The following is a 22,586-nucleotide window of genomic DNA, read 5'->3' on the forward strand; positions in this document are numbered from 1 at the left end:
TCGGAGAAGTGCTCCCCGGAGAAGTGCCCCCTAATTTTAAGGGGACGGATAAGTGCCCCCCCTGTTGGAATTAAGTATGTGGATATCTGCCCCCTCACAATAATTCAAAGGGCGGATAAGTGCCCCCTTTGGGACTATCGTCTGTTCCAGGCAGTTCTGTAACCAGAAATTCCCGAAAAGTTGACAGTTATATATATCGAAAAAAAACAGCGATACGACAGACATTGCTTAAATGAAAATCTCATGAGATTCCACAGTCATACATGTATGACTTTATTTCTATTTAAAGTAACCTACCATGTGCTCAAGTGTTTTCAATTCAAAATGACATTTCCCTGTATTTTTAATTATTCCTGCTTGTTTTGCAAACAAATTGTGGTGTAAATACAAACTCAAAGTAAAAATTAATTAAAATTACCTGATTCATGTGACAAAGCGTAAAAATTGTGAATTACAAGCTGATGGCTGATGAGAGTTATTTAAATCTATTGTAAAATGCATTTGAAATATTTGAATCTTTGATACATAGCGTGAATAAATATCTTACGACTAGTCGAATTGGTTTCCTTTTTCTTGGTGAATGAAAAACCTTTGTAACAAAGCTTTGCAACGCCTCTCGGACTTCAAACGAACTCCATATTTGATGCAATGGTTATGGTAATATTCAACAGTCTATGTTGTATTTTATACATTTGACAGAAACACTTTGCATTTTGAGCAGAGCATGTCAACATGCATCTGCTTTAATTTGCAGTAAATAAGTAAATTTGCAGTTTATTAGGATGGAATCTTTTAATTGGGAGACCGGACCGACATTAATTATTGAGCATGTTTTACCTTTGAAGAAAGCCGCAAACAGGTTGATGTCACACATTCAGCTCCCGCAATTATCAATAATCGGATTAAACATGCCATAAAGGTGTCAAGTCTTTACCGCCCTATTGAAATAATGTAAAACAAACTGTGAATGTCTATTACAGAAGTGCGGTAACACCAAAAAGTGATTGACGCGATCATTTGAATAAGTTCTGATAAACAATTTAATCCGTAATTAGTGAAAACAAACAAATCAATTATTGTTTTCAGCTTGCACACGATTGTATTAAATTGCATGCTAATGCATGGGCTTTTGGTTTGAATTTCGGTGGAAATATGAAACAATCCCAGTCCCGAAGCCTTTTAATATTAGCAAAAAAGGATTTTTTTCTATTCTTAATATCGCAACATCCGGGCACTTGCGTCAGTTAGAGCTACATGCCCTTTGACGACAGTGAAAACAAAAGGGGAGGGGGGCATCCTTTCATCAATTTTGTGGTCTTAATTTGTTGCAATTTCTTGTGTTTGAAAACAAAAGTAAGATTTTCATTTAGCAGTTAAATATAGCTGTCACAATTATATATAACTGTCAATTAAATCTAGCTGATACTCATACTTGTCAAAACTCATTGACGAATTGGTTGAAGCATCACAAAAATAATAACTTCTCTAAAACAAACCACCCAACTTTCACAATCATTAAAATACTAGCGAGTCTTTACAGAGTAAATACGCAGAGAAATACAGAACATGTACTAGAGTGGACAAAACAGCCTTTAGAATGCTTAAATCTGTCACTCTACCGAACTTATGCGGGATTGGTTAAAAGATGTGTGGCGGCCCGGTAAACTCAGTCGGGAGAGCATTCGCCCTGTAAGTAAGTGTCCCAGGTTCGAGTCCCGGACTGGCCACACATTTTTCACCACCCGGCGACAAATCGAAATGAATGCTACTTTTAGATTAGTCTAACTAGATTGACGTGAAAGGCAGACCCATTTTATAAGCTGATATTCATTACTGTCAGCCTTCATGTCTAACTTTAAAATGCATGTAGCCAAGCAGGGTTGATGTAGATTCCTATAATGTTTTAAGCTTTACAACCTTTGACTACCAAATATATTTAGCTATTGTTGCTTGTACAAAGAAGTAACAAATAAAACAACATAAACCTACCTAGTTATAATACATCAAGAACAGTTTTATCCTGCCTCCAATATCATGTTTTGGTCATCTGCCATTTTCGTCCGACGTCATAGTATGCTATTCACCTAGTTCTTCTTGTATGCTCTGAGATTTTATGAGTACATTCATACAGCTCAGCGACCCGGAGGGTCAATATAGCTGGGAGTTGGATTATTGCAACTAGCTATTCACCGAAAGTCGGCGTCCTCCGGTCGTGTGAGCAAGTCCGCACGGGGAAAGCGACCCATCCCATACCGTACAAGCTATCGGGTGGTGTCTTATCAATTTCGATTAAAATAAATAAATAAAAACACAAAAGGATGAAACATCTGGTTTTACAGTACTCGAGTAAACGATTTCGGATAGGGAAATTTTGGACGAAGGGGAATTTCGTAAAATAGAGCATTATTTCAATTGAAAACCACTATGACATTACTGATAAGTAAAGGAAACCGATATAAAGAATAATTCCTCATGTTCTCTTTGACTGACATTAGTTTTTTGGACAATAATTGTTGTCAAACAGGTGTTTTTTTCCAGAACCGAATGATTGTATGGAGGCCGCCATTTTTTACAATTCCACGGTGAATGTTTAATATGCGGATCAAAGCAACAGATGTAAGGCGTCTTCTGATTGGCTAACACTCAAGGGTCGATAAAATTGTACGTCGACGTACAATTTTGTACGTCGACGTACAATTTTTGTACGTCGACGTACATATTGTACGTCGACGTACATTTTCTTTTAACCTAGTAGGTCTTGTTGACTTTTGACCCAAATGGTACGCGATAGAAAAGCCAATACACTATCACGCGTCTGTTGCGTAACCTCATTGATAGTGCTTGCTACTACAGCGGGGTTAAATTTGATGTGTCTGGTAAACGTTCTTTTGTTCTCAACAGGTAGCGGCGATATCTCAAGTACTAGTATTGACCAGTCGCCAAAGTATCGATCGCTCCGCCCACATTTTTCGATCAGCCAATCAGATATCGATTATTCACAAACCCCTCAGCAACGCTTATCTGGCCGCCATTTTGTCCGACAAACAAAGCATGTTGTACATATGGAATGGACGTAATTTTTAAGAGTTTTCACAGATTTTATATCAAATGCATGACCATTACTGTTCGATCATAATTCAAAATTGTAGGTGCTATACATACTTTATAAAAGTTTATAAAAGGTTATTATTTTATCTTTATTTCTTGAACATATAAACGAGTAATGAGAAAACAAACACAATACATAGTTTAACCACACCAGGTGTGTGTTCTATAAAACGTGTTATACCGTTTGATGCACAATATTATTAAGCAGTTTGGGCAACATAATAATTGCCACCCGTGCTTATTAATCTCAGCGTAATTGTCGATGATTAATAAATAACAGTATGTTGCGTGGATCTCAGAATGAAGGAACATGAAGGCATTGTTAGGTACTGTACACAAGAAAAGAAAACTATTTAATTACTTAAATGATTTCCAATTATATATTTATTTTCTGTGGATCATAAACAAGGGAAATCATTATAAATTGTTAACTTAAATATTGTTTTAACTTAAGTAAAAACAACAAAAAGGTGATTTCAACGCGGCTTAGCCAGCTTAAAGCGACTTCAAGTGTAAAATGTACGGCTTATAATACAACAACAGCATTTCTAATACAACATATATTGATACGGGGAGAAATGTGAAAATTGCAATTAACATATAAGGGCCATCTTGTTATAAATAAGCAAATGCATAATAGGCTAAATGTATTCAATTCGAATGTTCGTGAACAGCACCGTAATACCAACATTTCATTTTTTGATAGCGAAATGTAACAGGTTCGCATTAAACATAAATGAAATAAAATTCATATTAGACTATCTGTTAATGAAACCACGAAATTAGGCCTGTATTAAATTATGGTTACAATCAAAATTAAATTTATATCTAAATAAAAAAAATCGGTGTCTTTTTAAAAATAACACAATAAAACAAAGATCTTAACATTTTTAATGAAGTAAAAACCCATCATGATATGGATATGTCATTTGCATTTAATAAAAATATTTTCAAAATTATATATGAATAGCCACCGGGTTCACTGTCAGACGGTTGAATACAAGTTCAAAATCAATATGAAATAAATGCTCATTTTTACAACAGATTTTTCATCAACTCCTATATAATATGTATAAGAAACGTTTCTGATAGTCAGTCTGCCGTTAACTCATTTATTTTGATTACGCCATTTCTCTCTAAAGTATTTATGATTGTATTAACGTTTTACAAAGCAGTTTAGTTTAGTGTGCGGCTTTAATAATTTATATTATTGAAAAAGCATAATACATCATTACAAATATAGAATTTCCCCCACGTAATCCGCTATAATTGCGATCTGCTTGTCGGAGTTTTCTAATCACTAGACCAAGTGACTATGTGGGCGGAGCGATCGATAATTTGGCGACTGGTCAATTTCACGGGTAATAAAAACGCAATAGTATAAGGTTAAGCTTGTTTATATTCCCAGTTCTAAATTTATAAAACATTGAACATGATTTGCGAAAATGCTGATTTTGAAATAAAGTTTAAAATTTAAGATTCTGAATAATTAAATTGAAAACGAAAGTTAAAATATTGTGTGTGTGTGTGTGTGTGTGTGTGTGTGTGTGTGTGTGCGTGCGTGCGTGCGTGCGTGCGTGCGTGCGTGCGTGTGTGTGTGTGTGTTTACTTGTTAGTCGCATATTCACCGCAAGAAATGTGTGCTATTATAGTCAAACCACACATTAGTGTAAGTAAATACAAATTATACTACGGGAGTTAACATGATATGTGTCCTCACATGGCTTATTATGAGTTTATATCTTCACCATCGAAATATATCGTATGTTAATATTTAACACGCAGTTTTCTTTTGAAACACTCAAATCACACATCCATACCCGCGTCATGCGAAAATGAGTCTTATGGCGTTTCGGCCAGTGTAGCTCAAGTCCAACCTGTGTATTTGCGTAGTCTGGTCAAAGGCGATGCTTTCCGCTATAAAATCACTCAAGGTTTTATGGTCTCATTATGTATCTCCTGACCAGGCTGAGAGAAGCGCAGACTGGGTGGGCTATAGCTTTGATGGGCGCATACTGCATAAGACCCATTTTCGCATGGCGCGACAATGAATGTGTTATTTGTGGGCATTTTTCTCGAATCGGCCTATAAAATATTCATATGTATTCATACGTGCCTGCTGGCGTTATTAAAAGGTCCTGTAAGTTGAAAAACTGGGTAAAACAGCTACGCCAAAAAAAGCCCATGAGTGTTCTATACCGATGTTAAGGTAAGAGACTGGTTGACACCATGTGAACGACTAGGGTAACAAGTAATGCATCAACAACAAAGTAAGGGTAAACAGTGCTGTCTTTATGACTTCCTGACTCGTGAGAAAAAACTACTGCTCGCTGATTTATTTTTTATTTATTTTCATCACTTATCTTATTGTATATTTTGAATTGTATATGGTGTCAAAACTCAAAAGTTGTGTAAAGAGAATTTCCATCATGAACTCATATTCTTAGTGTGATAGGTATTCAATATTTGAACAATATTTAATATGATGGTTATTGCTAATTTCTTCGGGGCTTCAGGGCTCTCCAGCAGATCATCAGAGAGATCACCACGATCGCCAAACATATCCAGTCTATGGTTACCATGGAGAAGGCGAATTTCAGGAACGTCATGTTGCACGTGCCCTGAACACAGTTGCGTATAACATTTTGCGAGCAGGTCACGTGATTTGAAGTCAGCGTCCAATAGTTAGAATACACCCATATGCTGCCTGAAAATTAAGAATAGTAAATATTGGAACGGTAGCAAAATTTGATCATTTCATCATTAGATTCTGAATAACTTTACTTTTTAATTGAGAAATCGCAGTATCCAGTTTTTCGGGCGTACGAACTGACGGTCTGAAGAACTTACGGAAAGACAAGCACGACGGTCGGAGAGTAACCGGTTAGAACATATAATGAAATCGATCACAATAAAAGCTGGTTTGAAAAGCCGGCGATGATTTTGATCAACTATGCTCAGAACCAGACAAACCACTGCGCCGAGGTTTGAATGCCAAAGATACGTGCCACAAATGAGCCAGATGGTATGGATAAGGAAGGCCATCATGCCCCACTGAATCGCACAACATAGCCTATCGAGCGAACCGGACACCACGTTTTCGTCCTCGTCACGGCGACGTGAGCTGTTGACTATGAGGCTGCCGAACAACAGCGGCACCACGCCGCTCACGATCAGGTAGATCGGTATCATCTTCTCGATGTCGCAGTGGTGCAGGTAGATAGCGCCTGAAACGTCCAGCATGTGAATTTTAAAGAAAAAAAGTTATCCAAGAATAGTTAGGTAAAATTATAATCTGTTAAACAACATATTATGAAAGTTACATAAAGCATTAAGAATCAAGTGTATATTTAAATATATAATTGTAGCAAACAAACAGTGTCGATTTTGCCATTATAAATACACACGACGTCAACAAGCGTCACATAAATATTTTATACACCGTACAAAAAACTCAAAACCGGATATCGACGGGACAATGATAAAGGTTTTGTTACGAGGAGAATCCGGTTTCGAGGGGTAATTAGATATCTGAGTGTTTGTTGAGACCCTATAGTCAACTTAATTGAACTGAGTGAACGCCACATTATTTTGAACAGAATTGTTGTTACTACGTACCCATGACGATCTTGGCGAGTCCCACTAGGTCGAACGCTAGAACGGTGACGAAGCAGCAAAGAACTGCAATGTACAATGAGTCGCACCCTAGTTTAATGATTTATAAATGCAAAACATATTTTCTTAAAGTAAGAAATTGAAAGTAATTGCTTACAGTCGGATTAAAACCGAAGAGTTTCAGTTTCAATCGATATTTGTATTATCCAAACTGTGTGCGTTGTGTCATTATATTAAACTATGTTCGATTCTTTCGTTGAGTTGTTGTTTAATTTTATTGATCACCGTTTGCTAAGACTGAATGTGGACGCCATTTTGTTCAGTATAAACCGCGCGATTCCATTCTTTTCCGTTATGACATAATCGGCCCGGTTCAGCGATTATAAAAAATATAATTTATATTGGCCCGCCAGATACGAATATCTGCCCGCTCGCGACGTTATTTTTGGTACTATTTATAGTAACGATATGTAATAAAATGTATAATCTATTATCTACCAGTTAAAAATGGTGTTTTTTTAATGCCTCTTGTGTTTCAAGTGGCGTCGTGGAACGTCTGTTGCATAGACAGATCCAGAACGTTATATTCCAACTAAGCAGCAGATTCGTATTATAAGAGACTTCTTCATAGTGAGTTCCATACAACATATATGCAAGTGTCATCCTGTGCCGTTTTTCACAAACCTTCTTTAGGGAAAGTCTAGCTTAAGTTGAACTTGAGTGAACATTTCAGATCATATCATGTTCACTATATTCTGCTTACACTATGATACAATATTAAACGTTAAGCACTACGCACTTGATTACGGAATTATAATTTAAAAGGACAAAAACACGACTTAGCCATAGAGATAAGAGATTTAATGAATTTAAAGAATTGCGTTAATTTTGCCTTACTCAGCTTGGTGATCAGAGGCTAAATACGTCTAAATAATTAACGTAATCGGCGGAATCTGAACTATTTTGTGTAACTGGCAGAATCCACACTTCAGACTTGATTCATAAAGGCGAAGGTACCGAGATAAGCATGCAATAATGTGACTCCTCAAATATAATAGCAACGTCAATACTAACAATCCCGCCATTCCCCAATCCTCACATAATTTGTTTTCTCTGATTTGCCGATCCATGGCCGACCGTGTCGTCTGCAGCTGATTGGAGAAATCTGCGTATGAACCGTTTACTCTGCTACCTGAATAAGCGTGCGATTGTTTGATTCTCAGTTGAACAGTTGTTCATAGTTGAATAATATAATACATTTGCTTTAAATCCTTTGACAAACAGCGTTAGACAAACTAAAAGGTGGAGGTTTTGTTTAAAGGCAACCGGCAGATGGCCCTGCGATAACATCAACGTATGTTTAATATGTCGTTTTGCTGTGTTTATTCTTTCAAAATAGAAGTTCATAACTTATTTTTGTAAGGATAGACATATCGTTAATAGATTTGCATGTGTATTTTAGAATAAACGCGATATAGTTTTACACACACACAGAAATCATTATTAATTAATAAACATTCGTATTATTAAAATTTCGTGTTTATACACTAATTTTAACAAGATACTCGCTATTTTATATAGAAAAATAACATATTTAAACTGTCTAATGACGTGAAGTAAACAATGATCTTATTCTGAGAGCAAGTTAGTCATTATGGTTCTTAATTGCAAACAAATACTAGTATGTAATATTATTCTTAAATCGAAATAATGGTCGCGATATGGATGAAAATACATAGCTATTTATCGTAATGATGGGTGGTTGTTCTATTCGGGCCAACGCTCTTGTTGTGTTTTCCAAAGCTTCCGAAATCCAATCCAGTTTTTATTTGACGAAAACAACAACAACAACAACAACAACGATGCATCAAATAACGTTATAATATACAAATATTAGTTTTAAACAATAAAACTTATACCAATGGTACAAAACAAATCCAGCTTTCAATGCCATGCGTTAAACGAGTTTAAATAGATGTATGTCAACATCCGCTTACGTGTGTGTGTTTTTTTATTAAGAGTGTTTCTTCCGGTAATTGCTTTATCAAGATTGGAGTATTTCATAAGTACTTCAGCTTTAAAGTCAATTAGGTGTATTTTCGATCGTAGCAGTTTGTCATATTTCCATGGAACCTTCGTCTGTCCGTCCATCTGCCTATCTGTGTGTCCGTCTTTCAATCCGTTTTTACGTCTGTTACTCGACATGATATTGATATATATTATCTCCACAAAGCTATAAAATGTGCCTATCCTACCAATAACTCTTACAAGCTCTCTCTGTACTGTCGAGTAAATGTAAGGTTTCAAAAACGTTTTTGTTTCCAATCACGTCTAAAGCACGTTAGATATGTTTCTCAAATTTTCTTTTAACTATCTTGTTGTACTATGCACGACTTATTTACCGCTTTAATGTGGATTGTCAATCACAGATAATTATCTCCATACGTCTTTGCAAGTTATCGTATAAGACACATCTGAGTCAAAGTTTAAATACCTATGATGGATATATATATATATATATATATATATATATATATAATCATGGTTGTGGTGGTGATGATGATTATGATAATGACGAAGAAGCAGCAAAATCAGATGATGATGGTGGTCCTGATTATGACAGCGATAATGATGATTATGAGGATAATTAAGAATATGATGATGGTGATGAGGATGATGAGGATGATGATACTGAAGCTGATGATGATGATGACGATGATGATGACGATGATGATGATGCTGATGATGATACTGATGTTGATGACGATGATGATGACGATGATTGATGATGATGATGATGATGATGATGATGATGATGATGATGATGATGATGATGATGATGATGATGATGATGATGATGATGATGATGATGATGATGATGATGATGATGATGATGATGATGATGATGATGATGATGATGATGATGATGATGATGATGATGATGATGATACTGATGGTGATGATGATGATGATGATTTTTTAATCAATATGCAATACTAAAAGCTTTATTTTTGAAAAAAGTTTTTAAAGAGAAATTATTAAACATATTGTGCTCACCTTGGTAGTGTACGTGATAGCGAGCAGGGCCCGGGGTAACAAGAACGTTAAATAAGCCAGTAATAAAACAATACGACACGGCGTTTTCTTAATGGACTGGACTCAACAGAAATTTTCACGACAGTTCCAATATTTATCATGGCTTTAAGTGTTCATACTTTTTTGTTCATGAACTGTTTAGTAAATTATATTTGCTGCGAAAAGCTATCAATAATTGTTTCAATGATCTCTGTAAACGTCATTATTTGGTGCGATTTTCAATATCGATTACCATGACATATCGTATAATTATCCTGTATGATAAAGAAAAAATAAAATGGCTTAGCTTGTTTTAATCTAATATATATTGAATATTAGCACCTGCACATGAAATATCGTGGAATAACACAATCATTCGCAGTGTTCAGTAGTTTAAGATACGATTGCATGTATTCATATTGTGTTTAGAATGTATTCAATTAGGTCTCTTTCATCTGCATATGCATATCGTACTTAACATATGAGCCGCGTTCTGAGAAAACTGGGCATAATGCATGTGCGTAAAGTGTCGTCTCTGATGAGCCTGTGCAGTCCGCACAGGCTAATCAGGGACGACACTTTCCGCTTTTACGACATTGTTCGTGTAAATGAAGTCTCTTCTTAGCAAAAATCCAATTTTGGTGGAAAGTGTCGTCCCTGATTAGCTTGTGCGGACTGCACAGGCTGATCTGGGACGACACTTTACGCACATGCATTATGCCCAATTTTCTCAGAACGCGACTAATATATATATATATATATATATATATATATATATATATATATATATATATATATATATATATATATATATATATATATATATATATATATATATATATATTAGTCGCACGTGGCCACTCTAAAGTAAGTTATAAGAGACTTAAAGACGGTCCTTCAATACATTTGCATAACTATAGGGAAGTTACGTGTATTTACTGGACATTCGGATTGCTTGATTAGGCATTGTCGTATGAGCATCAGGAGTTACGACTGACTTATGTAGTTTAAAAAGGTATAGCAGCCTCGCTCTGTGAACATGGTCTTTAATGCATGTACGTTAAGTTTCGTCCCAGACTAGCCTGTGCAGTCCACACAGGCAAATCAGGCACGACCCTTTCCACGAGCTCTGGATTTTTGCTAAGAAGAGACTTTCTTTAAACGTACAATCATAGAAGCTGAAAGTGTCGTCCCTGATTAGCCTGTGCGGACTGCACAGGCTAATCTGGGAAGACACTTTACGCAGATGCATTAAATCCTTGTTCCCAGTGCACGGCCCTTATATTTATTACTAGTATGTACTAAAATCAAGTTACTTAAGATGGTAATGCTTCACAATTATTGTACGAAATAAACAACTATGTCATACGATTTTAAATACAACAAAGTCGGGTTCAGTAATGATTTGGAGAGAAGCTGTTTCCGAAAATGGATATAAATAGCTAAATTCGAAAAGCGAAAGAAGCCCAGGTTTTTCAACAAGTAATGTTTATTACAAACACAATATGACAGAGTATTAGCATATCGAAGAAAACTACATCACCAATGAACTTGAATAACTGCATATTATTTTGTAAATAAATACAATGAATAATAAGATATTATTTATCAAATCTGCACATTATTCAATCAAATACATTGATTTATACATGTACAAAACATACAAACACTTTACGTTTGTTTAATCGTATACCATATCGTGACTTCGATGCTGAATCAGGACATCACCCGTTTTAACGTTGTTCAAACTCCAAATGAATTTGCCAGAACAACCGTATTCTTACCCATATATATCACATTGTGATCGATAAAAACAATCCTTCAGTCAATAAAACAAAATACAAAAAGTCCCCGTATTCACGAGCTCATTAGTCACGACCTAAGGAAATCTTTTAAATTAATACAATTCAGTATGGCTTATGCTAGTTTTTGTATTGACGTATGTTGACATTAAAACGTAAAAAGCAAGTAAATATTTAATTTTTTCGCCTTTTGTAAGCAGAGAAAAACTGTGACTTTGTTAGTTGGATGTGAAGTTTTTATAAACTACAACTAATAGTTAAGATTTCCCCTACTACTTCGTGAATACCGGCCCTTGTAGTGACCTGAAATAAACAGGCATTGCAAACCCTCACACGAGTTTAGTTCTTTATTGATCATGCTTGAGCAATAAGATATGAGCTCTGCTCTGTGAAAAGGGGGTTTAATACATGTGCGTAAAGTGTCGTTCCAGATTAGCCTGTGCAGTCCGCACAGGCTAATCAGGGACGACACTCTCCGCCTAAACTTAATTTTCGCTAAGAAGAGACTTTCTTAAAACGAAAAATATCATAAAAGCGGAATGTGTCGTCCCTGATTAGCCTGTGCAGACTGCAAAGGCTAATTTGGGACGACACTGTACGCACATGCATTAAACCCCTTTTTCACAGAGCAGGGCATATATGTATGTGTGCAAGAAGTTTAATTAATTGCAAGCCAATTAAAGCGTCTGCATAACGCAACAGGGACATTTTCCAGCTGTTGCATTTGTGTGACTCACTTTCGTGTACATAAATTGCCTTCCGTCTGCTGTAGTCCTATAGGTATCTATAATCCTAACAGATCAAACACTCATACGCATGGGTTGCATTTTCCATTGATCAGTGATCACAACGTACATGAATGTACGTCGAACAAGAAAATCTGTTACAATACCGGAGGCGTTACTTTGTTATGTACATCGATTGCCCTTTTTACAATTTTACACACTCTTCCTTTTACACGAAGCAACGTGCAAGCAAGCTGACGATGACCATGTACATATTGCTTCCATACATATGTATGATTCACTTTTTTGTAGTTTTTTGTTCCGGTTGTTTACCCTGACCGATTGAGACAAAAACAAACATGAATACTAATAGCAGTATGCAAAACGTTCACATGTGAACATAAAACTCTATATTATAATCCTTTGTTATAACATGGCGAGATAACAATATATGCCCTTTTTATATTACCACCAGATTGTACCTATTATTGAAGTAATTAAATTTCAATGCTGGAAGTACATGGCGGAAAGACTTCACCAATCAACGTTTCAAATCCACAGAAATCCGATTATGCCAGTACTCCAAATAGAGCATGAACATTTCTTTATCGAGGAATCAGTGAGAAAAAACATACAGCAGTACTATCGCCTGTGTGGTAGTTACTTGGTTTCGAGTAATCATCACATTTGACTGAGCGGTCTTCGCACATAAACACAACTTCCTTCAGCTTAAAACCGCTTCAATAGTGTGGTTACTTTGTATCGAGTAACCATTGTGTTGGCGTTATCAATAGGATTTTGTTCACAAATAAACACGTTCCCCCAAAAGAGAGACCTCTTTAATCGTAAAACCAATCCGAATCTTCGTCAGAAATATACAAGTCGCCGTCACGCTCGTGTACGCGATGTAACGCGTTCACGCTCTGACTGGTTTTCTTCCGGTTCGGGTTCGGTCGGCGTCGACGTTTCCGCTTGAACGACACAAGTATGACCTCAATTTCCTGCACGAGCGCCGGAAGTCCGTAATAGTCGGCCTCGACCTTGAGAAGGTCGAATTCACGAAAACCGTATGGCACCGAGAGTCGGTCGCTGCGCAGGTAGTTCAGAATGTGCCTGCAATGACATTCATGTTTTTAATTACATTAACGAGCTGGGTGCGTGTGTGTGTGTGTGGGGGGGGGGTTATATGTGGCAGGAACGGAAAATGCGATTACACAGAGCAGGGGCGGGATTTATATTTTTGTCGGAAGTAAAGGAGTTTATGTATGTTTTTTTGTGAAAAGAAAACAAATCAAGCAAAGATCACATTCGTTGTATACAATTATGTATTCACCAATAAACAATCCGTGTTTCGATCAATCATGTTTTCATATTAAGTGTAATTTGTATAACAGCTATGCATAATTATAAATGTAGTGCATTTTGGAATACAATATTTATAAATTGTTAAACAAACTTAACGTGTCTGAGACCACAGCTGTTCCAGCGACTGTAGATTCGTGTCGAATTTAATTACCTTCTTTGTCCTTAATGCTGCAAAAACGTGCATAAACAATTTTGACTATTTTCATGCATTGACGGTGAGAATTGCTCCGCCACTCGCAATTTTAAATTAAATCAATCCTCTGATCAACCCAACCTCCCAAAACAACCAAACCTGAATATGGGCCCATCGCGGTCAATGAAGTAACTTCCTCGTTCATCCCTCGGACAGGGAGCTTCGCCGGTGAATATCCGCCCGATGTAGCTTCCGTGAACCTGGTAGGACGTCAATAACAATATTATTGTGTATATGCCCGTACACCGTATATGTTCCCTAAGCGTTTATTTTCAAACATATATTTTGGATTTCATACATTACGGTTGTAACTAAAACAAAGCGAAGGCGACTTTGTGATAGTGTTAAACTTTATGTGTATGTTAATTTCTTGTAATACTTATACCAGCTTTTCCTTTAACACCACATTGCATTTCAAAAGTGAACTATAAAAACTCCTTGAAATTTCGCTAATTGAGAACAATGGTTGTTAATCTTCTAAGCAGGATCAAATATATATTCAGTCACATATATAAGCCAGTTATATTTAATCAGTTTAAAATGTAAACTAAATTTAGACCTGTAATATTGGGCGCGTGTCAATTAAAACGCAAGACACAAATGGCCTACCTTGGTCAAGGTTTCCTTGGTCGAGCTATAAAAGGTCCCACCTACATTCAGCTTGACAACTTTTTCCGTGCTGAGGTGATACCTAGACATGTCCACAAACAACGGAGATACGCACCACGGTGGTACGTATATCTCACACCAATATGATTTCGGCCTAAAGATCAGTTGCCGGTGTCTATTTCCCCGGACTACACACGCCGGGCGATGAAACCAAAGAAGTTAGGATTATTTATGTCAATGCAGCTGTCCCACGGATATGTAATGGTGTTCTTAATGAACTAAAGGCCTCTTAAAATTGACTCGATAGTGTTTCAAAAAAGCCTTAGGGCTTTCGATGCAACCGAGCTAAAATTATTAGGTTTAAAACTAAAATTATCGGTTACGTTGAGCTTCTCAGTGTTACGTATTATGCTGCACTTCTCACAGTTAATGATAATGTTGCGATACTTAGTGTAACTAATTACGTTGTGTTACATGGAGTTATTGACTATTAAACGCAATGTCATTTTATTATTATTGCATGATTGCCTTGGTTGCATCGTTAAACGAATACGAATGTTCAAGCAAGGTCAACATTTTATTCCAAAGGGAGAAAACTAACAACCTCTTATACATAAGATCACAGTTTATTGAGTACATAAATGATGTAGAACCGTCATATATAATCACTGTACACTAATTTAAATGTCTTTTTCTCATATTTACTAAATTAATAGAACACCATTATGTGTTTTTACAAAAAGACTCCACATGCATTTAACCTTTTTTTCTTTTAAGACATGAATATAATTTTATATCTCCAAACGGAAATATGCGGGAAATAAAAAGTATACTCTAACTGTTTCTTCTGTAAAATTGAAAGTTTATTTTAACGTTTCACGTTCAAATGATTTTGAAAGGCGCTAGTTTAAGAAAAGAGTATACGCATTGTAAGTGTATTGATTATGACTGTTATATATAGGCCATTAATCAGTAATCGGAAAAATTAAAAAAACTATGTTCTAGTGGTTCGAAACTTTATAAAAGAGTTAAACACAAGAAAAAAGAAATAATCGCTAAAAGGAAAGGATATATTAAATAAATGAAAAATATGTACTCGTAAGTGTTCAACTTTAATGATATGCCATAAAAATATAATGATTTTTAATAAAACAATGAGTATTGTCGACTGTCGGCTTGTTTTAAAGGCCATACGCGTAGGTTTACTTTACTTTTACATTAATATTACAACTAGGTATACTGTATTGTATGCATATATAATTTCATGTCAAGCTAACTGAAATTGACGATGTAGAACGTTTCTATTGATTGAACACATGCATTAATTTTAATAATGTTACATCTGTACTTAATGGCGCTTTAAATACAAAGAGCTCTATAAGGAGATTCTAAGGATCTTCTTAAACTTGGTGCAAAAAGACCAAGAACCAGAACCACTGTATATATCCATTACCATGTGCTATCGTCAATAGCAACGGTATTATATAAGTGAAAATAATATACAATAATGTCGTATATATACTAAATAGGACAAGATCATTGTTCGAACATTCTTACGATATGCTTAGGCATGATTAAACAAAGCTCAACTGGAATACGGATTAGTAGGAATAAACTTCGGAAGGCCACTATTATAATAGTGCAACAATTTTCAGGGAGAAAGGTCATAACTTCAATAGTCACAGCACAGTATATCGACTCTACATTGTGTTTACACACTAAATGAATAATTATAAACACCAATTAAATTAATTGATGAAATACTCACTCAAGCTTCTTGTATCATTACATGTCTACTCTCAACTCCATTCTCCCCCAGATTCTTTCTGTTCCTGGCTTTTATTCAAATATCACTGTCTATCATCAACACCGGAAATAGATAACCAGCGAAGCGAAAGTAAACATCCCGCAAGAGGTAGTGCTCGTACCATTTTTATCGCGAACGTTTTCAAAATACTGTGTGACAAATAAATAGTGGACATATCAAACTTCTATCGTAAATAGTTGGAGTTCTTTATAAATACATTCGATTGTTGAAATAGATCAATCATCAGCTACCTGGTACCGATAATTAAGTTCATTGGGACATCTGTTTTCCTTTTGTCCGAGGAAAATTTAATAATTTTGCCGAATTTGTCAATGATGTGCACATAGAATTATAGAAACTATCGGTTTTTGCAAGCTTCAGCCCACAAATCAAGTTAGTATGCAAATGTTTGGCTAAAATATAAACTTCGTTGTGTACGGCGAATAGAACCTGACGTGTACGGCGTATAGCAAAATAAAATTAAATTGTTTACGGCAAATAATTTTGAGTTTGTAAGGGAAAGTAAAGGAAAATTTTGCAAATACGTGACCATCTTGGTATAAAACAAATGAATACAATTATATTCTTTACGATGAGACCGTTTATGGCTAAAGAATACGGCTGATGCATTTTTGATATTAAAAAAATGTTTTGTATTACGGGCACCTGCTACATAGAGAATAACAGGTTACTGCCTGATCTTTTTGTTATATATCAGGCAAGGCCGAGCCTGATATATAACAATACATTACAAAAAGATCTAACCTGTTTTTTCTGTATATCATACCTCTACGTCCCCAATTTTAAAGAAATAATGAATGAATCGCTAAAAAGCTGCAGTTATAAAATAAAATATCAGGCAACGTTTTATCATACCACCGCATTGATATCTGCTTGATATAACGTTGCCTGATATATTTTTTTATATCATGGTCAATAGGAAGTTCTTATATCAGTCATGTGTGGAGGATGGTCATATTACTCGGAATAAACTATAAAGTAATCATCTTTAGTGAAATCGAATCAGATTTTACAAGCCAAACTATTTGATCCCAAGATGTGATATTTTTTTAACACAAAATGCAACACAGACGGCCAAAAACATTATCTTTTTGTAAATATAAGGCGCGCGTGCTCATGACTTCATTATTAACACGTCAGACGACACAATTCATATTCTTTCCCGCTAAAAATGCAGCTTTTTTAGCGATTTTTTTATATTATTTCTTTAAAATCGGGGACGTAGATGTATGATAAACAGAAAAACAGGTTACTGCCTGATCATTTTGTAATATATCAGGCTCGGCGCGAATAAAATAACAGCTCGGCAAGCCGCGCCGTTATATTATTCTAAGCCTTGCCTGATATATTACAAAAAGATCTGACAGTAACCTGTTATTCTATATATCAGGCAGATATCAATGCGGTGGTATGACAAATCGATCGACCATTGTTCAGTCCGTATTTTAGTTTAATACGATCCTAGTGTATTTCATCGTAGTTATGTTTTAAAATCAAGATGAATCGATAAAATATTTACTAACAAGGGGGATCCAATCAGGATTTGATATACAACTCGTGTAATTATTGGAACTCGGCTGACTTTCTGTTCACAGCGTTGTAGCGTTCAACCGCAAACGCACATGGCGTCGACATTGTTTTAATTTCAGCATATGTGCTGTGTTTGCGTATTAATTCGGGGGGCAAAACAAAGTTTAAAATTAAGATTTATAATCATTAAAAAGGGCAAAAGTCCGACTTTAAGAATATATATGTACATTTAACAAATATTTTCTCGAAATCATTTTAATTTGCGACAACTTTGGCAAATACGCTGCAACTATTCTCAGTTCATGACTTTAACTATTCACCGTACACGACTTTTGCCATAAACAGCTATTCGCAGTACACTACAGTTATTTTAATTTAATAGATTTCCACGAACAATCATCAAACCAAGACAAGAACTAGCGTTAATATGGTATATATTGCCTATAAGAATAGGAAATCAACTTCATACCCGATGGCAAACCATGTAATCATGAAAGAAAAGCTGTTTCTTCGAGAAGTTCCAATTTCAACCCGGTACCAAGCAGTCATACATTTGTGTAAATAACGCTTCGTCAATACGAATTGCAAGATATATACACATTTTTAAACATATTAATCTATCTGTAAGATGCCAAACACGCACTGGTTATCCAGGAGCGAGTTATTATTAGATATTTTAGGTAAATACTGACTGCTCTCCATGGTTGGTTTGTTTACTTTCGCTTCGCTGGCAATCTATTTCCGGTGGTGATGATAGACAGTGAATATGCCTACCCTCCTATATTTGGATGTTCTAATAGTGTGGATTGACACTTATAGGCCCCTAACATTTAATTAATATTTATTATGGCAACTGTTGAAATATCTAACAGACAAACTCTGCGGAGCAACAGAAGACCAGTCTTTGTTAATTTATAATAAAAAACGATGACAACACTTCTGATAAAAGACGTCCATCATGCCCCGATGGCATAACAAAAGTCTCCATTAAGTTCCTAAAAAATAGGCATCTTTAATATTCTGTATCAAACGTCCGCTGACGCACTCTATTTGATCTGGAAAGCGCAGGAGTTTCAAATTGTTTGGATTTCTGACGTGACCTTACCCCGCGGGACTTGATGACTCACAGCGGGGCCACGCACTCTAGATCGGGCAGGGTGCGACTGGATCAGCCATTGGCCTACAGGGACGAACAAGGCAACCTGCAGCTGTACAAACCGGGCGAGGCGCCAACCATACTGGTAAGCGCACGTGTTATATCGTGCAGTTGTGACAGCCTGGCTTATAAAGTTGAACATATATATTAATGGAATAATGAATAAGATAAAATATAATTGTGAAATAGAGGATATTTGCATGCTTTTTGGTATTGCCCTGAAATCTTTTCTCGGTTAAGTTTACTGAGTAAAGAAGAGGTTGTCTCAAAATAGATTTCGAAATACACCTATTTAATTATGTTGGCTAGCGCCAACTGTCTTATTTTATGTTATGTTTTACGTTTTATACAATATAATGAAAATGAAATGGTTTTTGCGTGTGTTGTTTTAGAAACTAATAACCCTTCAAGAAACGGAAAATGAAAGCTCTGATACACACAGCTCCATGTCCATCAGAGACGGGAGTCAAGTCGGAGAGGAGGGCCGGAAATCCGGTGTCGGAGAAACATACACGCCAGTGGTGAGTCCTCCGCGTTTGTTGTGAAGAAATGCACAGGTTCGTGCCGTCCTACAGTTGTTTAGGTTCTTTGGTGTACTTTTAAAGTAAAATGTATTTGGTCATAAAAAACTATTTACGATTTATATGAATTACTACTGTCGTAGAGTCAAAATACCGAAATCGAAATGTCTATTTTTCTCATTTTGTGAAAATCAAATCATCAATTAAGAAACAACTGAATTTGCCCTACACAAATATGTAAATGTATTTTGTTTTAGACAAGGTTTGTCTCCCAAGACGATGAAATCGTTTTTCCGGTTTCCCCTGTACTGAGAGTGAAGACCGCGAGGAAACGCAGGAAGGACGTCATGCGCAACGACATGGTGTTCAGTGATATCGACCAGCACTCAATGCGGGTATTTTGGCGCTCAACATCCGGGCTGAAAACTTCTGATAAACAGTGAAAACTGTCTAAACAGAAAAGCGTTTAGTATTGGCCGATCGTTCGGTTTTTGTTATGTTCTGTTTACCGAGGCCTCATTGCATTCGTGCCCATGCATAGTCTAGATTGAATGTGTAACGTGTGCTTATTGCTGCTGATACGTATGCGTTTGTCGCATTAAGGATGTGTGGATTTACATGACTATGCATTTCATAGCCATATTATGAAGCTGTTCACTACAGGTTCGTAAGATTGTAAGGTCCGTAACCATTCTTGCTTTAAATGTTGAGTTGAAACTGTTTATATGATACTCTCATATTTCATAAATCTGTTTTTAAGTGCACCTTTGTAATTGATAGCATTCATAATGTTGCTAACATATATGATATGTTATACGTTGCGGAATACTCTTTTTGACGAAACATTAATTGAACAAGCACAATTTCCTTATAGGTGACCAGAAGTTTTATATATATACTTCTATCATTATTCCCGACTAAAAACTATATTTGGCTCATTTATTAATATATCTCCAAAAAGAGGTGTCGTAGGAGATTACATGCCGTGTATACTAGCTTCGGGTTGGCGATAATTGTAGTGGTGTATGTATTGTAATGAGACGGGTTGATACGTGTTTTACGTTGTAGGCGCCACCACTTACTCAGGACAGCCTGCCCCGGCTGGTCGAGTACCTCGTGGCATACGCCAACAACCCGTTCGAGAAAGTTCGAGCCTTCTACATCTGGATCACTCACAACATAAAGTATGTGCACTGTATTAGCGGCTGGGGAGCCGTATTCTTGATATCACAATCGTCCTTCGTTTGTATACGCTTTTGTGCTGTTTACTTTTGATCATAATACTATTGACGACTGCATTATGTATGAGAATAACACTACGATTTGAACATTGATGTTTGCTCTTCATTTAACGCAAACCATTGTTAACCCAATCTTGATATTACCAACCAATCATACGTGAATGTATCTCAATAGTTTAATGAAATTTAAAGATGTGAGTCAAACAGGGAACAGCATGGTCGTTAGGCAGCAACGTCATCTTGGCTGTTCCTGCAATTGCGTTCAGTCACAGTCGAACATTTCCGCAATCACATATCATCCCTCTGAGACATATAATGTGTTCTAATTCTTTACTGTTTCTATCAATACATTATGTCAAAATATTTTAACGCGTCTCGGCTATCGGTTAGATTCTAGAACATAGAAGGGAATCCAACTACAATTAGCACTTGTTTTTTATGTGAAAACGATACAACACCCAATATCTAAATCAAATGAAAAGGCATCCGCATCCGGGATATTTTGCTGTTTTAAAAGTGGACACTCAAAATAATAGCTTTACAGGCTTCTAAATTACTTTTTGAGTTATGACACATCCGGGTACTTCAACCGTGCGCCACTGCGTCCCACCGACCCGGACTCGGTACTGGCTTATCGCGTGACTGTCTGCGAGGGCTATTGTAGACTATTCGCTGCGTTTTGCAGGTCAGATCTTCTGATGGTACAATGAAGGAATTAGATAAATATGTAATGTCATACCATATTCAATAAACGAATAAAGGAATTATGTTTGTCGGCGAGCGAATGAATACTATTCTTTCTAAGTCGATTGAATCAGACTGCACTTACATCTGGATCTAGCTGTCAGAATTATAATCCTACATTCAGGTATTTATTTAAAACCACAAATAAAACAGCATGTGTTGATTGCAACTGCAATTTATTTACATTGTAAACTAAAATTGTTTTGACTTTCAGTGAAGCAGAGATTCTGGCAAAAATAATTTGTGGCTACGCAAAATCATACGGCTATTAGCCTGGCGATGACGTCATGAGCGATCGTCACAACGCACATGCGTGGAATTCAGTATAATTATATCGACAACGATTGGTTCCTTGTGGATGTCATGTGGGGAGCAGGCTTCGTGAATACCAAGGAGAGAAAATACGTACCAAGATTTACAAACGCGTATTTTCTTACAGATCCAGAAGTGTTTATCACAGATCATTTCCCTTTCCCGGTCAAATCATTTGAACACTACGAAAGCGATACAATGTGGCAACTGCTGGAGAAGCCTTTGTCCGCATTGGAGTTCTGTTCTGTTGTGAATTTCGACCAGTGTGGTAAGGACTGGGGCATTCGCAGTCTTACGCATCATCAAGCGATAATTTATAACATCGAGTATGAAATAGATATCGAATTAGAAACAATGTACACACAAATATCAGACTGTCTTGCGTTCCTATACGAAGGGGAGCGGAAAATTGACAACTTCATTTACGCGTACATGCCGACAGATAAAATAGTGCGCGTCCATGTTTGTATGCCTGGGCGAGGGGTATTCGTCCTGCAAGTTTATGCACGCAGACAAAGAGACAGTCCTCATGGTGACTTCCAGCCAGTGATAAAATATATTTTACATTGCATCAAATCATTTGATCAGCCTTTAACTTACCCCACCCACCACACGTTGTATGGGCCAGTTAAAGATTTGGCGAAATACGGCATTGAAAGCATAAAGCAAGACGTGTACCATGTTGCAGACGACGGGGAAATTATATTTTCTGTGAAACCGAAACGCTATATTGACATATGTCCCAGGCTTCATTTTCAAGAC

The 22,586-nt window shown here is 36.4% G+C and overlaps 2 protein-coding genes across 3 annotated transcripts; both read right to left on the bottom strand.

The window, feature by feature from the left end:
• Positions 1-5,438: 5,438 nt before the first annotated feature.
• On the bottom strand, positions 5,439-8,691 carry LOC127833944 (transmembrane protein 272-like). Of its 2 annotated transcripts, XM_052359468.1 has the most exons (5): positions 8,643-8,689; positions 7,823-7,915; positions 6,727-6,789; positions 6,113-6,335; positions 5,439-5,811 (listed from the first exon to the last, which is right to left on the bottom strand). In XM_052359468.1, exons 2-5 carry the CDS (start codon positions 7,851-7,853, stop codon positions 5,604-5,606), a joined length of 525 nt encoding a protein of 174 aa, XP_052215428.1. In that variant the 5' UTR covers positions 7,854-7,915; positions 8,643-8,689; the 3' UTR covers positions 5,439-5,603. The 2 variants fall into 2 exon arrangements, with proteins under 2 accessions (XP_052215428.1, XP_052215429.1); XM_052359469.1 differs by lacking the exon at positions 7,823-7,915 and having other exon boundaries at positions 8,643-8,691.
• A 4,425-nt stretch (positions 8,692-13,116) lies between these two features.
• LOC127835549 (BTB/POZ domain-containing protein KCTD6-like) lies at positions 13,117-14,582 on the bottom strand. Its single transcript, XM_052361984.1, has 3 exons — positions 14,538-14,582; positions 13,983-14,083; positions 13,117-13,438 (listed from the first exon to the last, which is right to left on the bottom strand). The coding sequence occupies exons 1-3, from the start codon at positions 14,580-14,582 to the stop codon at positions 13,165-13,167; spliced, it is 420 nt and encodes a 139-aa protein (XP_052217944.1). The 3' UTR covers positions 13,117-13,164.
• Positions 14,583-22,586: the final 8,004 nt, after the last annotated feature.

The sequence above is a fragment of the Dreissena polymorpha genome, chromosome 6 (assembly GCF_020536995.1).
Source record: "Dreissena polymorpha isolate Duluth1 chromosome 6, UMN_Dpol_1.0, whole genome shotgun sequence".
Lineage (NCBI taxonomy): Eukaryota > Metazoa > Mollusca > Bivalvia > Myida > Dreissenidae > Dreissena > Dreissena polymorpha.